Below are 13,352 nucleotides of genomic sequence, written 5' to 3' on the forward strand. Positions count from 1 at the left end.
CTGCGAAAGTGAAATTTTAAGTAAAGTGTTTTTTTAAATGTGACTTCTATATTAAACTAATTAATAAATTTGTCTTTAACGTGCAAAATGCTAGACAAAGAAAGGAATATTAATTCCTTAACTTGTATGATTTGTTTCTTTTCTACAAACATTTTTATGAAATTGATTTTGATATTAATTTTTATTCAACCACAAGCTATGTATTTATAATTCCAACTGCTTACCATTTGTAACTTTTGAAGGTGATAAGTAGCCATAGGTAAGTGGAGTTGATGTATTTAACATTTAGAGCTTTTACAAATGCTTTTCAAAACTAAAAGAGAACTCTTGCATTTGCACACATCCAGCGTTTCACCTTAACTTCAGATAAATGGACTCTAATGTTCCCCTTCACAGGAGCTCATTACCATGATGCTGTTGGTCGACGTAGATCAGCGATTTTCTGCTGTTCAAGTCCTTGAACATCCCTGGGTTAATGTAAGTGACTTGCACCGTTTCTTATGTTCTCTCCTAATATTCCTTTTAAAAATCTGTTGCAGATTTTCTAATGCTCTTGCCTCCTTTTGAAAGTGTTGTGGGCCAGGTGCAGTGACTCAAGCCTGTAATTTCAGCCTTTGGGAGGCCAAGGTGGGTGGATCGCCTGAGCTCAGGAGTTCGAGGACAGCCTGGGCAACATGGCAGAACCTGATCTTTACCAAAAAGTATGAAAAATTAGCTGGGCATGGTGGCGCAAGCCTGTGGTCCCAGTTACTTAGGAGGCTGAGGTGGGAGGATTGCTTGAGCCTGGGAACCAGAGGTTGTAGTAAGCCAAGATCGTGCCACTGCACTCCAACCTGAATGACATCTAAAAAGAAAAAAAAGAAAAAAGTGTTGTGTTTCATTTTGTTCCTCCCCCTCATATGCGCCAAGACAGTTACAGGATCTTAGACTTGTTCCACGAGGGCATCTGATGTATCCATTACATTTTATTCTGATGAGACTGCCTTCTAACTGGTGAGGTGCCAGTGGCCTCAATCTTCTACCCCACAACCTGCTTTCTGAGGTCCAGATTAGAGCTGAATAATCATCAAGAAGACATAACAGACTTTCTGAGTCAGTCCTGCTTTTTGCTTGATTGATTCCTACCAAAAGTACAAGTGACCTAAGGATTTCTGCATACAGCTTGGGCTACTCCAATACAGCACTTCTCAAACTTGAATGTGCTCACAGATCACCTGGAGATCCTGTTACAATGTAGAGTCTAACACAGTAGATTGGAGGCCCTTCATTTCTAAAATCTGCCCGATGCTGCCTCTGTGGCTGTTCTTTGAGTGCAAGGGTCTAACGATATTTCATTAACTATGAAGGAATTCTCCAGAGCACAGTCATTATTTTTTAACTTTGTATTTCTCTACAACGGATGGGTAAAATTAGTTTTGATTAATAATACTCATAGTTGGCTGGGCGCAGTGGCTCACACCTGTAATCCCAGCACTTTGGGAAGCTGAGGTGGGCAGATCGCTTGAAGCTAGGAGTTTGAGACCGGTCTGGTCAACATGGTGAAACCCCGTCTCTACTAAAAATACACAAATTAACTGGGTGTGGCGGTGCGCACCTGTAATCCCAGCTACTCAGGAGCCTGAGGCATGAGAATAACTTGAACCCAGGAGGCGGAGGCTGCAGTGAGCTGAGATTGTGCCACTGTACTCCAACCTGGACAAAAGAGCGAGACTCCATCTCAAAACATAATAATAATAGGCTGGGCACAGTGACTCACACCTGTAATCCCAGTACTTTGGGAGCCCAAGGTGGGCAGATCACTTGAGGTTAGGAGTTTGAGACCAGCCTGGCCAACATGGCTAAACCCTCTCTGTTAAAAACAAAAAACAACAACAAAAAATAGCTAGGCATGGTGTCATGTGCCTGTAATCCCAGCTACTCGGGAAGCTGAGGCAGTAGAATCACTTGAACCCAGGAGGCGGAGGCTGCAGTGAATAGAGATTGCACCATTGCACTCAAGCCTGGGTGACAGAGCAAGACTCTGTCTCTAATAATAATAATAATAATAATAATAATAATAATAATAATAATAATGCTCATAGTTAATACTGATAGAATGCTTAACTTCTAGAGTCTGCCAGAAGTATTTTAAGCATCTTATATACCTTAACTGTATTGTGTTTGTACTGATTGTGTTCTTCCCAACAACATTATAACTTTGTAATCTAGTTTCTATGGTAATCCCCACTGACAGATGGGGAAGTGCCATCATTAGGTCTAATGGCCAGAATAGAAGACAGCTATAGGCTTGAATATATATATGGACATGGTCATAGAGGCGGACAATCATGAAATTGTCAGCTCATTGATATAAATTTTATCAGCCTCCCTACTGCACTGGATCATCTGGCTGTACATTGAAGGCAACAAAATGTTCCATTTCTCTGAATTGTCACCTTGGTGAGTAGTCGAGTGATTTGTTTTGTTTTGTTTTCCAAAACAACAAAAGCTTGAGGTCAAGGCATGATTGAAAGCACAGTCAGCGTGTCAGGTGACTACATATGGGGTGACAAAACTTGGGATCTCATTCATGTTCTGCCACTTGATGGCCATAGGTCTAGGTTCCAGCATTCTACATGTCTGAATGTGATTCTTCACACTCCAGTGGGAGGTTTTATACAAATAACAGGAGAATAGACATGAAAATAAGCATGTAGAACTATGCACTGAGGTTTATTTTAAGGCTTCTCATATAGCAGAATTTTCTAACTGATGTACAGACATGGAAAAATAGTAATCCCCATGGCCCTAGGGACAGTGGGGCTGTACAGCCAGTATCCAGGAGTGGTCACTTCCAGCCTCAACAACATCTGCATTCACCCCAGGGTGCTAAGCAAAAATTGTCCTTTTCTATGAAACTGAAAAGATTAGGAAGCATCTTACTTGAGCCTCATAACAAGCCTACAAGATAAACCAGATGGGGATTATTGTACCCATTTTACAGATGAGGAGACTAAGGCTATGCAGGGTGATTTTCTCAAATTAGCCAAACTTGCAGTTGAGCCAGAATTTGCAGCCAGATATCCTCACTTTCAGCCCAGGTGTTTTAAAGTCCCATGCACCACATTACATCTACTCCACCCTTTGTTATACATGAAAATGTGGTAATGTTGTAAACAGGTAGGTATAATATGGACATTGTCATCATTGTAATGATTGCTAGTACAAGTCAGCAACCTTTCCAAACTCACTTACCCAGGTCATGGTACCTTTTTCTTAGCTGTGTGGGGAGGAAGAGGCACAAGCCAGCTGTAGGCTCTCTGAGTGGCAGTAGTTGGTTCTGACTGATCCACGTGTTAATGCTGTATGACAAAATGCTCTGATTCCTAGTGCCAATGGTTCAATTCAGTATATATAACTGAACACACTCATCTATTTGTGCAACTATTTTTTTTTATGATGCTTGAAGAGCCCATCCTTTGTGAGTCATCCTTGTTGTTACTTAGGCATTTTATCTTTGCTCAAATTGTTGAAGAATGGTGGCTTGTTTCACGGTTTTTGTATTTGCGTCTAAAGCATGTTTTAACATGACGGACGCAATGCATTGTGTAGCTAGTTTTCCGGAAAAGTCAATCTTTTAGGAATTGTTTTTCAGATCTTCAATAAGCTTTTTCCTTAAATTTCAAAGAAAAAAATAAAAGCCTACCATCCATAAATTGTCAAATTGCGTATTAGCTCTGGAAAAGTTGAGACAGGGTAACCACACAGAAGAAACTAGACAATCTGAATTTGACATGTGGCCTTAAAAGGCTCCTGAAGAGCCATAGAGGAAAGATATTCATAGATGACAAATAATCATTTTAATTTTGCTTTTTTTTTGAGACAGGGTCTCACTCTGTCACCCAGGCTGGAATGCAGTGGCACAATCATGGCTCACGGCAGCCTCGACCTCCTGGGCTCAGGCAATCCTCCAGCCTCAGCCTCCCAAGTAGCTGGGACCCCAGGTGTGCGCCACCACAACTGAGTAATTTTTTTAAAAATTATTTGTAGAGATTTCTAGATACATTTTTATTAGAGAGACACTGTGTGCCAGCCCTGCCCTCTAGGAACAACGTCTGATACAACCAGACAGTTCCAGGGTAGTGAGAATGGCTACCCCAGTCTGCTCTGTGGGGAGACTTCCCAGAGCCCAGAGAAAGAGGTGCCAGAGCTCAGTCTTGGAGAAGACTGGGAAGAAGATATCTGACAGTCAGTTCCAGCAGAATGTGCATGTTTGCTAGAAGATAACTTTGTCAGTGTGAGCAAATTTGTTTATATACATGAGGGATCTGGAATGCTGTTGGAAACAGCATGAATCTTCCTGATTCCAGACCAAATGGCCCTATATTAATAATATCCCAACTCAACTGTGGTAAAGAAACAAAATGGAGAAGACTTCTGGCTGTTACCAGTGAAAAAATAGGTTGCTCATGATGGCAATATATACATGTCTCAGCAGTAACTTTCTGCCTCCTCTACCTGGTTTTGTGCACATTTTTACACATGATACCACTTTGCTGATAATTAGGTTCCATGGCTCCCTCTGGATCTTAGACTTCTGCTGTCCATTTCAGTTTTTCCTCTCAGATTTCCTAAAGGCATTTTCTAAAAGAAAGGAGAGAATTTAAGTAATCATCTAGGAGATCGAAACCTAAAAAAAAAATACCCTTTCTGTAATAAAACAGACCATCCTAAAAAAAAAATTGGTTTTAATAAAAGCTTTTTAAAGTCTTGATTGAGTGCTTAACTTTTGAAATTATCTTTATGAAGTAACTAAATCAGAAAACAGATTTTTTCTTCATCTGAAAATAATCAACTGTTAAAAGGAAGCTTTCACAATGAGCATTTAGTATTTGTTGACGTCTCCACGTACAGCAAATGAATGACCAAGCAAATGAAATAAATAAATTAGAGATTTCAAAGAATATCTGTTTAGTAAGACATTTAGTGTTTGGCAATCAAATTATATCTGATTACCACAAAGGACAGAAGCGGGGAGAAAAGTACTAATAATTATGTGAACCCTAAGGACGTTGTCAAAAAGTTCTTCCTCTGCTCTCATTAGTTCTAATTTTCTCCATTGCTTATGCCATGACCTTTTTACTTGGCATACTTGGAATTGAAAAGGCAGTCTTGGCTGGGTGCAGTGGTTCATGCTTGTAACACCAGCACTCTGGGAGGCCGTGGCAGGTAGATCATTTGAGGCCAGCAGTTTGAGACCAGCCACATAGTAGAGATAGTAAAGCCACATCTCTACTAAAAAAAAAAAAAAAAACAGCCCAGCATGGTGGTGGGTGCCTGTAATCCCAGCTACTGGGGAGGCTGAGGAATGAGGATCGCTCGAACCTAGGGGCAGGGGTTGCTGTGAGCCAAGTTCGAGCCACTGCACTCCAGCCTGGGTGACGGAGGGAGACTCTGTCTCAAAAAAACAAAAAAAAAAAAAGAAACAAAAAAAAAAAAGAAAAGAAAGAAAAAGAAAAGGCAACCTTACACAAAAGTAGAGCGTAGGGAAGCAGAAAGAAAAACCTAGTTGACAAAAGTCACCTGTTTTAGCCTCACTCCTCTAAGGAAGCCTAGAGATTCCTCCAAGCTCACCTTTATTTTTCACACGTCCTGGGTCCGAATCCCGCCATGCTCCGCCATATTCTTGCCCTTTGCTCTGTTGTTGAAAGACTCATGGGCAAGGCCTCTCTGTGGATGGTTCCAATGAGACACATGAACAAAGTCATCGTCAGTAAGCAGCCACGTGTCTGGAAGAGGAATGTCGACTCGTGGAGGGAGCATCAGCTCACTCGCCTGTGTGACCTTGGGCAAGTCTTTTCTCTTCTTCGAACCTGTTTTCCTATCGATGAAATGGAGGAGATAGGATTCTCCTGTCCACTTGCGGTAAGGATGGGAAAAGGATCATATAGCTGAAGAGTCTGACAGGGCAATCTTAAGTCCTAGCACCTTGTAGATACTTAGCAAATATTTGGTGAATTTGAGTCTGAGCCAGATGACAACTGTTTCATCCATTGCTATGTGCTGAGGAAATGCAAATTGTCATTAATGTTGGTGAATGAGAAGCTTGATTAAGGAAGAAAGACTGTCACCCCCAAACATGATCCTGTTTGTGTGTCACAGATCCAGATAGATAATAATGTATGTCACCAGCTCTGTTACTTTCTCCAGCATCACAGCTACTTTGTTTAATGTAGTTACAAAATGCCAACAGAAATTATCCCAGCTACGTTTCTTTACCCTGTTACCCATCTAGTGGAGAACAATATGATTTAGGCACATTTATTATAATATAAGAATAAAATAGGCAGTAATATATCTTGACCTTTCCAGGAATTGGAAAGAGGGTTGAGTCACTTTCCCCACAAATGATTCTTTATTGATAGAAAATGTAGGTTCATGATAACTTCATAAACAGAATTGACATTTCCAGAAAAAAAAAGTTCTTATATATAATTAGGATCCAATTATCATCATTGTGATATTTTAAATATATTGCTGTCATTCTATTTTTATTTTCAAAATGTTCATCTACCTTATCCCAGAGTTATTCTTCTGATACTCTAGGATGCTATAATTTTATGAGTCTGTGTTTTACATCAAATTATTCTGCCAATTTTACTGATTTAGAAAACTGAGGGTTGGGCACGGTGGCTCACACCTGTAATCCCAGCACTTTGGGAGGCCAAGGCAGGCAGATCACCTGAGGTCAGGAGTTCAAGACCAGCCTCACCAACATGGAGAAACCCCCGTCTCTACTAGAAATACAAAATTAGCTGGGTGTGGTGGCTCATGCCTATAATCCCAGCTACTCGGGAGTCTGAGGCAGGAGAATCGCTTGAACCTGGGAAGCGGAGGTTGCGGTAAGCCAAGATCGTGCCATTGCACTCTAGCCTGGGCAACAAGAGCGGAACTCCGTCCCAAGAAAAAACAAAAAAAAAACAAAACTGAGACTCAAAGGAGTCTAGCCTGAAGCCCACTGGAGCCTCTGACACAGGTCTGGTGTCTGGTTTTGCCCCCAGATGTTCTGATTTAATTCATTTGCACTGGCTCCCTGGCATCAGAACTTTTAAAAGCTCACAGGTGATTATAACATGAGACCAAGTTCAAAAACTTTTATACTAGCAGAACAGACTGGTTTAAATAAATCAAGTATAGTTATTTAGCCAGTTGGAGACTTTCTATCACCTTCCTGGCCTTTACATTTTAATTTGCCTCCTGTATCCCACCTACATCCTCTTTTGAAAAGATTCTACTAGGTCAAGATATCCAAAAAGAAAAAAAGAACAAGAGAAAAAAAAAATAGAAGTCTGGATAATCTCCCAAGATATTCTGTGCTGACTAATAAAAATCAGCCGTACTCACACACACAAAAATGTAAACATTCATCTTATTGTGCTGGTAGAATCTGTTAGAAATTAAGTGAAACCCAATGACACTGTAATAATATATAAAACCACTTATTTATATTCATAAATTTTAAATGATGCCATGGAATTTCAGTTTCTATATGGGCATTTTATCCTGTCCTTGCTCTAAGATAAATCTTAACTTGCTTTACATTTTCTCCCAAAGTGCAGTGTGAATTGTAGACAGAGAAGCCTAGGGCCATGCGGAAGAGAGTCAAGGGGACTGGGGGTGCCGTGCAGGTGGGGATGCTAAACAGGAGTCCAGCACACTGGGAGGTGAAGCGGAACTGCTATTGAAGAGTCCTTTAATGACCTTGGAATTGTTTAAAACTAAGTGGGAATATTCTAGCAGTAAACTGCTCAAGACTGCCATGCTTCTCCTGAGTTTACAAATATTATTAACAATAGAGTCTGGCAATGAATACACTGCAAACCAGATCCTTGATTCAAAACCAAAAATCCACAAGGGGATGAGAATTTTCTAAAGCATGACGCCTGAAATGGTTTCCCAGAGCAAAGTGAGGAATTCACACTACAGAGTGACTTCACATCCGTTCCTCTGCACGCCTCCCCACAGCTCTTCCCCAGTAACCCCTGGAGAAATGGAGACCAGGAGGCCAGGTCTCCTATGGACAGTGGTGAGAGTTCATTTTCCATTTTGCAAACTCATTTTGTTCGTGTCAGTTGCAATGCTCTGCCAAGTGGAGGATGGGAATTTCTAAATCAAAAACTACTAACCTCAAACCGCAACCAGCCTGTGTCAAACTGCAGAAACTACCACCAAACCAGAACGTATGGTAATAATACTACAACTGTTTGTAAGATACTGCCAGATTTGTCACGTTTAGGAAATTCATAGCACATTTTTGGCATGCAATCTATTCTGAATAATGGTGATAAAGATGTATATATATAAATGTATGTTTTTAACATCCCTATTTATTTTATTGATGCATGACAGTAAGTTAGCTAAATCTCCGTCATCCATCTGTATGGCGCAGGTACAGATTAGATCCCTGCAAAGCCAATTGTTTAAGTATTTTTATCCAATTATGCTGAAAACCTTCAAAATTTATATAAAAACACTGCAGACTTTTTCATTGTCATGGGTTTGTGTGTGTGTGTGTGTGTGTGTGTGTACATGTATGTGTTTTACCTACTCCAGCTGAGACACCTTATTTCATTGGAAAAAAATCCTGGAACGTTTTAAGATTTATGAAGTCAAAAGCCTCTCTGACAACTTGTGAGAGTTGTTTCGCTACTTGCATTGCTTCAATGTGAACTAATAACCCAAGGGAAGCTCAAACCTTCACTGGAATTTAAAGCTGGAGGCCTTCACCTCCAGGCCCCAGTATCTGAAAGAGTTGCTAGGAACCTTGACAGGAGATTAGGACCAGGACAGGGCTGGGAAATGATAAGGAAATCCATTGTGAGGAGGCTAGAGAGCAAACTCCTAGCTCAAGAACTGGCAGTGGGGGGAAAGCCAGGTGAAGGCAAGTTTCTGAAACGATGCCAATGGTGGGAAGTGAAAAGAAGGTGGGGTTATTCAGCAACAGCTGAATCTTTCTCAGTAAGTTAAGTAGGGGCTGCTCTTATGAAAACCCAGCTATCTTTCCCCATATTTGCACCCAGGCTGGTAAACACAGCCTGTGCCAGTCATAGGGCAACCCTGTTGGCTCCGTGCAACTTTATTCTGCCCAGTGTCAGCCAGGCCTTGCTGCACTGCTTGCTGCACATAGGATCCTAGAGTCCTGGCCCTAATAGGTCACGTTGACACATCCCAGATTAGTGGACACCCAGTCTCCACTTGACAGAGAATTTCTAAGTGTGTTCCACTGGGTCCCTGAAATGCCCAGCGTCTCTTTTATTGACCACCAGATGTTTCCCAGGCTCCATTAAGTAGCGTCCAAATATTCTCTGGTTTGTTCGGCCCCTAATTCAGTTCTCCTTCCTGCTCACCACTGTGCCACTTTCATCATGGAAAAGATGATTCACCGAGTATTTCCATGGAGCAGTTAAGCAGCCCTTTTGTAGCTAATGCCATGCTAATGAGCATCCTCAATTCATGCAACCTGGTGTGGGAAAAAGAACAGAGTTTCAGGCCTGGTTCGATGCTAACTCAACCACTTTCTAGCTGTGTGATGTTGAGAAAATGATTTCACCTTGCTGAGCCTCATTTTGCCCATCTTCAAAATGGGACTAATAAATAGACAGAAGTTTGAGGAGGAAAGCGATCATACATATAAATAGCAGTTAATGCTTGTTGCGTCTTCCTCGCCCTGCCATACTCTTCTCATTTCCCTCCCCTGCACCTCTGCTCATTCTCTCTCTGTTTCATCTTTGCTCCAGAGAAAGAGATAAACCTATACCTCCCCAAGGCAAAGCACTTCACTTCTACCCTCCCTCCCTTCCCTGCCCTTTCTCCTATCTTTCAACTCTCCCTTTTCACTAGCTTCTTATCCTAAGACCACAAATATGCTCAAGTTTCTTTCATCCTAAAAAGAAAAACCTTTCCTCAACCTTCTCCACAATCATGTTTTTCAAACTATCTCATCTTCAAAAGCTCATTTGTTCATTTTGCCCAAGGTAGCCTGAAACTCTACAAAGAGATGGTAAGAAGTGCATGTGTAATCTTGGGGAGTGAGGCCACTAGGGCACCCAGGGTGGCCCCTTTCATTCTGGCAGAACCTGACACTCTGCCAAGGCATGATAGTAATATTCAAAGACTTTCAGTATCATTTTATCCCTTGTCAAATGTTGAAAAACTCTCAAAAATTCTAACTTAGATTCCAAACGCTATTGTCCAACTTAAATTCCAGGGGTTGTTTCATTCACCAGTTGTTTTTATTTGTTTGTTTGTTTGTTTTTGTTTTGAGATGGAGTTTCGCTTTTGTTGCCCCGGCTGGAGTGCAATGGAGCGATCTTGGCTCACCACAACCTCCGCCTCCAGGCTCAAGCGATTCTCCTGCTTCAGCCTCTTGAGTAGCTGGGATTACAGGCATGCGCCACCACGCCCAGCTAATTTTGTATTTTTAGTAGAGATGGAGTTTCTCCATGTTGGTCAGGCTGGTCTCAAACTCCCAACCTCAGGTGATCCACCTGCCTCGGCCTCCCAAAGTGCTGGGATTACAGGTGCGAGCCACCACATTCAGCCTCATTCACCATTTTAATAAAAACATTCTCTATATACACCATTGAATTCACCCTTGTGTTTAGAACTCTGGATGCATAATCCTAATTCCTTGTAATTATCGTCTGACTTCTCTTTTACTTGTAGAGTGAACCAAGAGCTGGATAATGTACTATAAAAATACCTCAGTAAAGGGAAGGTAGTCCTTCACATTTCTTAAACCTACAGTCCTCTTATTAAAAAGCTGTATTCCTAATGGAGATGAAGACTTCAGTTCTGGGTCTTCTGGGTACTCATTTATGGCCAATCTTCTCCTGTTTTTTCAGCTTTCTCTGTCATTACCGTGGTACATAAACTCTTAACTATAGACAAACTGTTTGACTTCTTGTTTGGCAGACATGACTTTGTAGCTTCCCACCTGCACACACTACACACCAAATATCACTGTCCCTCCTCTCTGCCTGTCAACACACTCTCCATCATTAAGGGCCAGGTCACGTCCCATATCCCTCATGAAGTCGGCTGTGCCTGTTCACAACAGAAAATATGCCCTTTCTCCTCTGAACTTCTTTGGTGCGTCTAGCTGAGCCATCCAGTCATGCTGCCTTGTAACACCTCCTTTTTATCTTGTTGGCCCGTTTCACAATTTTACATAGTCTGTGCGTATTTTGTCTCCTAATTAGCCTGCAAGATGCTGGTGGACACAGATCACATCCTCCTCCCACATTCTGCTATTCCTAACATAGCCCTTGACAAAGTCGGCACTTCATGTGGCCCTGCTTCTGTTCCCTCCCCAAGTAGCATCCCCACTCTACGGGAATTTCACCTTGTTTCTAACACCAAAAAGTAGAAATAGTGCAAGTTGATATAATGAAAAAAGCATTGGGGGTTTCCAGAAAAGCCAATAGAATGGATCGTGCTTAACCCGGGGATAAGTGCCTTGGAACAGGCCCAAGTTATGAAGAAAAGAAATGGAGCAGACGGTCTAGGAGAGGAGGGTCCATGCCTGTCTTTGCTTGCCGTCGTTTCTCCCCCACCTACTGTAGTGCCTGGCCCATGTAGGCATGCAGTTAATGTCCATTGAATAAGTGAATGCCCAAATGCTGAAAGAAAAAGCAAATGCCATGTGGAGGTACCAGCTCATGCAAAAGGAGCCAGCACATTATGCTTGAGAAGCAGCAGACTTATTTTCCTGGGTGGAACCAAGAAATTACCTGCACAATGATGGAGAGGAAGAAGAAAAGAAAAATAATGAATGGCATCGAAGTGATTGCCAGGAGTTTCTTTTTAGCAGTGAGTTGCAAACATTCTATTATCTGTTCATTCATTTATTCCACAATTGAGCATCTACTATGTGCAAGGCACTATGCTAAGACCTGGGGATTCTATAGTGAGTGAAGCACAGTCTCTGCCTTGAAGGATCCTGCAGCCTTTTCATCATGAACTCTAGTAAGTGGTGGCACATACTTATGACGCTGGTTATTGAGATTCTAACAGTATTTAATACAAGAGAACCATGTATCCAGCCTCAGTCCTAGAGGGCTCCAGCAGAGAATAGAGACCTTGGTTAAAGTGAGCTCCAATATAAACTACGTCATAATGACAGATGATTTGAAGGCAGCAAGAAAGATTGAAACTTTAAGGAAGATCTTTCTACCTGGAAGGCTGCCTGGGATTTTTAGTGTGGCCAAATGAGTAGCCGTGGAACAAGCCTGAGTTTATTTATGGGCCACGCAGAAGCCCAAGCTTGCCAGCCAAGACCCTTGGCTTTGGGTCTAAATAATGGGTTAAGAGGAAAAAAAATATTAAAAAGAAGATGTTCACATGGAATTTTTTTTTCTGATCATCTAGATTAACTTGCTCTTTGACATGTTCCTAGAGCCGTGGTTGGCATAGATTTTATTAGAAACCAAAAACATAAATAATTCTTTTTAAATTTAGAGACAAATCTCTGAGGGTCAGATGACACAAAGCAAATTAATTTTAGAGCAGATGTGGAAATGAATGAGACCTTGGAGCAGTACTTCCAACAACAGTGTTTAATGAGTAGACATTGGTTGGTTTATTTCTGACATCTTATGAATTCTAAGATCACTACCTATGACTAGAAGATTTGACCTTCATTTTTCATTTATCTTATTTTCTTTCATTTTCTCTTCTCTTTATTTCTTTTTCTCCAGGATGATGGCCTTCCAGAAAATGAACATCAGCTGTCAGTAGCTGGAAAGATAAAGAAGCATTTCAACACAGGCCCCAAGCCGAATAGCACAGCAGCTGGAGTTTCTGTCATAGCAGTAAGCATCTGAAATATCCACCTATAACTTTTTTAAAGCAACCCACCTAAGAGACAGGCATTACTCAGGAGATTCTCCAGCCAGAGACAGCAGAATGGGTCGTTTCTTTAGACAGCTCAGCCACTTAATACACTAGAGGAGGTATGGGACTTATATATATTATGTGTTTCTGCAGATCATTTCCCTCGGCGTCACATCATTATCCAACACCTCCAGGGTGTCTTGCAGTATATATTAATTTTATGATTTATTTATTTAAAACTGAAAACCTCCTCCCTGCTGGACTCTGTGCCAACGCAAACTTTTTGGCTCTGAGAAAAAGAGTTCATAGTGTCCTTTTGCTAGAACCTAGAAAGGAAAGGCAAGCTGAGAGAGACGACATTGCAGGGAGAGCTTGGAACACTATGGATCTTGATACTAGACCTAAATTAAAGTCAAAGCATAGCAGAAAGCTACGCAGTGAGATTTTCAGTGAAATTGAATTACTGTGAACACCCAACG

At 41.4% G+C, this 13,352-nt stretch overlaps 1 protein-coding gene across 6 annotated transcripts in view; it reads left to right on the plus strand.

The window, feature by feature from the left end:
- DCLK1 (doublecortin like kinase 1) overlaps positions 1–13,352 on the plus strand; it is a 356,733-nt gene that overhangs the window by 319,627 nt on the left and 23,754 nt on the right. For all 6 annotated transcript variants that reach the window (XM_023208816.2, XM_023208817.2, XM_023208815.2 and 3 more), the window contains 2 exons: positions 397–477; positions 12,738–12,851. In XM_023208816.2, the coding sequence (XP_023064584.1) occupies positions 397–477; positions 12,738–12,851 (195 nt within the window). The remainder of the gene's footprint in view (positions 1–396; positions 478–12,737; positions 12,852–13,352) is intronic.

The sequence above is a fragment of the Piliocolobus tephrosceles genome, chromosome X (assembly GCF_002776525.5).
Source record: "Piliocolobus tephrosceles isolate RC106 chromosome X, ASM277652v3, whole genome shotgun sequence".
Classification (NCBI taxonomy): domain Eukaryota; kingdom Metazoa; phylum Chordata; class Mammalia; order Primates; family Cercopithecidae; genus Piliocolobus; species Piliocolobus tephrosceles.